The sequence below is a fragment of the Myotis brandtii genome, unplaced genomic scaffold (assembly GCF_000412655.1).
Source record: "Myotis brandtii unplaced genomic scaffold, ASM41265v1 scaffold1956, whole genome shotgun sequence".
In the NCBI taxonomy this organism is placed as follows: domain Eukaryota; kingdom Metazoa; phylum Chordata; class Mammalia; order Chiroptera; family Vespertilionidae; genus Myotis; species Myotis brandtii.
Genome location: NW_005357294.1, coordinates 501,114 through 504,319, shown reverse-complemented (window position 1 = coordinate 504,319; position 3,206 = coordinate 501,114). Strand labels below are relative to the sequence as shown.

The following is a 3,206-nucleotide window of genomic DNA, read 5'->3' as shown; positions in this document are numbered from 1 at the left end:
AGCTGGGGCCCTGCGTCCCTTTGCCTCCCGGCGCCGCGCTGAAGGGGCACTGGCGTGGCCGGGAGCATCTTGCTGCCTCCGGGGGATGCGGGAAAGTGGGAGCCCCCTTCTGGGTGGATCTGGGGCTGTGCTGTGCAGCCCCCTCGCTCCCCCTCAGCCGGGCTGGAGGGTCAAAGGGGACCCACGACCCCAGCTTTTTTCTCTGGCATGACCAAGTTAACCCAGCTGCCCTGGCCCCGGCGCCTGGCCACACCCTGTCTGTCTCTCCCTCCCATGTACACTTGGGCCTTTTGTGCCAGGAGTGCGGGGGGTGGGGGGGGCCACAGAGGATTATTGAGGAGCTACAGTTCAGCCCCAGTTCCTGCAACGCCCCCTAACATTTACACGTGGGGTCCCCTGGTGGCACATAGCCTCCTCTGCACCTGCCCCCACCTGGCATCAGCTGTACCCTCCAGGTCTGGCACAAGTTGTGTCCTCTGCCTGGAAACCACCCCCCGTTTCCTGGCTCATGCCTCTTCTCTGGAGAAGCCTCCGAATGCCCCTCCACACCCCCTGCCCCTGGATCGCCCCCCCCCCCGGGGGTCTGTCCAGTTCAGAAATGGCCGTGCACTGGAGGCCCCACCCTGTGCAGAGAAGGAAGGGGGTCCTGGCACTGAGCGGGCACACGGTGCCCGTGCTGGGAGGAGTGCTAAGGCCGGTGGGCAGGTGCAGAGGGTTCTGTCCCGCAAGGGCCTGGGCTCCCAGCTGGGCTCACTCTCCTGCGGGCCCCTCCCCCTGTGGCTACTGTTGCAGGAAGCGGCGCCTGGGCAGCAGTCTCGGTGCTGGGTGGAGGGAGGGTGGTGGCTGGCAGGGGCCTCGACCAGGAATGTGTGTCCAGGAATGCGGCTGCTCTGCCCATAGGGGGTGGCGGACAGGATGGGGGTAGCTGGGGGGTCTTCGCATGCCTGTAGGCAGCATGCAGTGGCCTCTGCCTCCCCTTGGAGGTGTTGGCGGGGTCTTCCCTGCCTGTGGCTGCCCATTTTTGCTTAAGGCCCTGCCAGGGGAGGGAGCCCACGCGATGAGCTCACCCTTGTCTGTGGCTCCAGAGCCTTGGCCAGGGAATCCGGGGGGGGCTCAGGGTCGGCACCACTTCAGTGGAAAATGTGAGGTGCAGCTCCGGAGCCTCTGGGCTGAAGGGGGGCAGCCTGGCCCCTGTGCCACGTCACGCCCCAGGGCAGGCACGTGTCGGGGTGCCTGGTCCTGCCTTGAGGCCTGTCCCCTGGTTCTCGCCCTTCCCCCCCCCCCGCCTGTCTCTGAGGGGCTTGAAAAGGGGGGGGTGGCGGCACGATGGCTTTGCAGTGCTGACCTGCTGCCTGCTGCCCTAGGACGTGCGGAACACGGTGGGCAACGTGCCCCTGCAGTGGTACGATGACTTCCCACACGTGGGCTATGACCTGGATGGCAGGCGCATCTATAAGCCAGTGCGAACCCGCGATGAGCTGGACCAGTTTCTGGACAAGATGGATGACCCTGATTACTGGTGAGCCTGGGGGGCAGGATGGCGGGTGAGGGATGGGGGCTGGGAGCTGGGCTCTGATGGGCGGTCCCCCAGGCGCACAGTGCAGGACCGGATGACGGGGCACGACGTGCGGCTGACAGATGAGCAGGTGGCCCTGGTACGGCGGCTGCAGAGGGGCCAGTTTGGGGATGCGAGCTTTGACCCGTATGAGGTAGGTGGCTGTGGCTGGCCCTGGGGTCGGGGCACTGCAGGGACCTGGCCACAGCCTGTGCTCGTCTCCCCAGCCGGCCGTGGACTTCTTCAGTGGGGACCTCATGATCCACCCTGTGACCAACCGCCCCGCCGACAAGCGCAGCTTCATCCCGTCCCTGGTGGAGAAGGAAAAGGTGGGTGCCCTCCTCCAGGTGCGGCCACACTGCCTGCCCTGCCCTGCCCTGACCACATCTGTCTGCAGGTGTCTCGCATGGTGCACGCTATCAAGATGGGCTGGATCCAGCCTCGCCGGCCCCGTGACCCTACCCCCAGCTTCTATGACCTGTGGGCTCAGGAGGACCCCAATGCCGTGCTGGGACGTCACAAGATGCATGTGCCGGCGCCCAAGCTGGCCCTGCCGGGCCACGCTGAGTCCTACAACCCGCCCCCCGAGTACCTGCCCAGCGAGGAGGAGGTGGGTCTGGCTCAGGTGGGGTTTGTGTCCCGGGCCCTGGCCCCAGCTCACCCCCCTCTCTGTGTCCACAGAGCCTGGCCTGGGAGCAGCAGGAGCCCAGTGAGCGGAAGCTCAACTTCCTGCCACGCAAGTTCCCAAGCCTTCGGGCCGTGCCCGCCTACGGCCGCTTCATCCATGAGCGCTTTGAGCGCTGCCTGGATCTCTATCTGTGCCCGCGGCAGCGCAAGATGAGGGTACACGGAGGCGGGATTCTTGGGTGGGGGCGTCTGGGGAGGGAGGGGCACAAGATGACCGCGTGCTTTCCTGCCTCAGGTGAATGTGGACCCTGAAGACCTCATCCCCAAACTGCCTCGCCCACGGGACCTGCAGCCTTTCCCCACATGCCAGGCCCTGGTAAGCAGGGGGCGGGGGGAGCACACTGCTGGGAGCTGTCCATGTCCTCACTGCCCCTTCTCTGCAGGTCTACAGGGGCCACAGCGACCTCGTCCGCTGCCTGAGTGTCTCCCCGGGGGGCCAGTGGCTGGCTTCAGGTGGGCCTAAAGTGGGGGAACCCCAACATGGGGGCCTGGTTGGGAGGGTGGGCGCTGAGGGCCTATCTGCTGTGTCCAGGCTCAGATGATGGCTCCGTGCGGCTCTGGGAGGTAGCTACTGCCCGCTGCATGAGGACTGTGCCCGTGGGGGGCGTGGTGAAGAGTGTGTCGTGGAACCCCAACCCCACCATCTGCCTGGTGGCCGTGGCTGTGTAAGTGCGAGGCTGGGTGGGGGAAAGGGGGCGGGCAGCAGGGGCTGCCTGTCTGAGTGGCCGCGCTCGGCTCTGCCTGCAGGGAGGACGCGGTGCTGCTGTTGAACCCAGCCCTGGGGGACCGGCTGGTAGTGGGCAGCACGGACCAGCTGCTGGGCACCTTCACCCCACCTGAGGAGCCTGCCCTGCAGCCCGCCCGCTGGCTGGAAGCCTCAGAGGAGGAGCGCCAGGGGGGCTTGAGGCTGCGCATCTGCCACGGCAAGGTGTGGGGCATGGGAGGGTGAGGGGCGTGGGGTGTG

The 3,206-nt window shown here is 66.7% G+C and overlaps 1 protein-coding gene across 1 annotated transcript in view; it reads left to right on the top strand.

Annotated features, from left to right (window-relative positions):
* Positions 1 to 3,206, top strand: part of BOP1 (block of proliferation 1) — a 21,427-nt gene that overhangs the window by 17,072 nt on the left and 1,149 nt on the right. Inside the window, exons 4-12 of the mRNA XM_014538697.1 lie at positions 1,365 to 1,519; positions 1,592 to 1,709; positions 1,783 to 1,884; positions 1,953 to 2,165; positions 2,237 to 2,398; positions 2,478 to 2,558; positions 2,626 to 2,695; positions 2,775 to 2,907; positions 2,990 to 3,170. Coding sequence (XP_014394183.1) covers positions 1,365 to 1,519; positions 1,592 to 1,709; positions 1,783 to 1,884; positions 1,953 to 2,165; positions 2,237 to 2,398; positions 2,478 to 2,558; positions 2,626 to 2,695; positions 2,775 to 2,907; positions 2,990 to 3,170 — 1,215 coding nt within the window. The remainder of the gene's footprint in view (positions 1 to 1,364; positions 1,520 to 1,591; positions 1,710 to 1,782; positions 1,885 to 1,952; positions 2,166 to 2,236; positions 2,399 to 2,477; positions 2,559 to 2,625; positions 2,696 to 2,774; positions 2,908 to 2,989; positions 3,171 to 3,206) is intronic.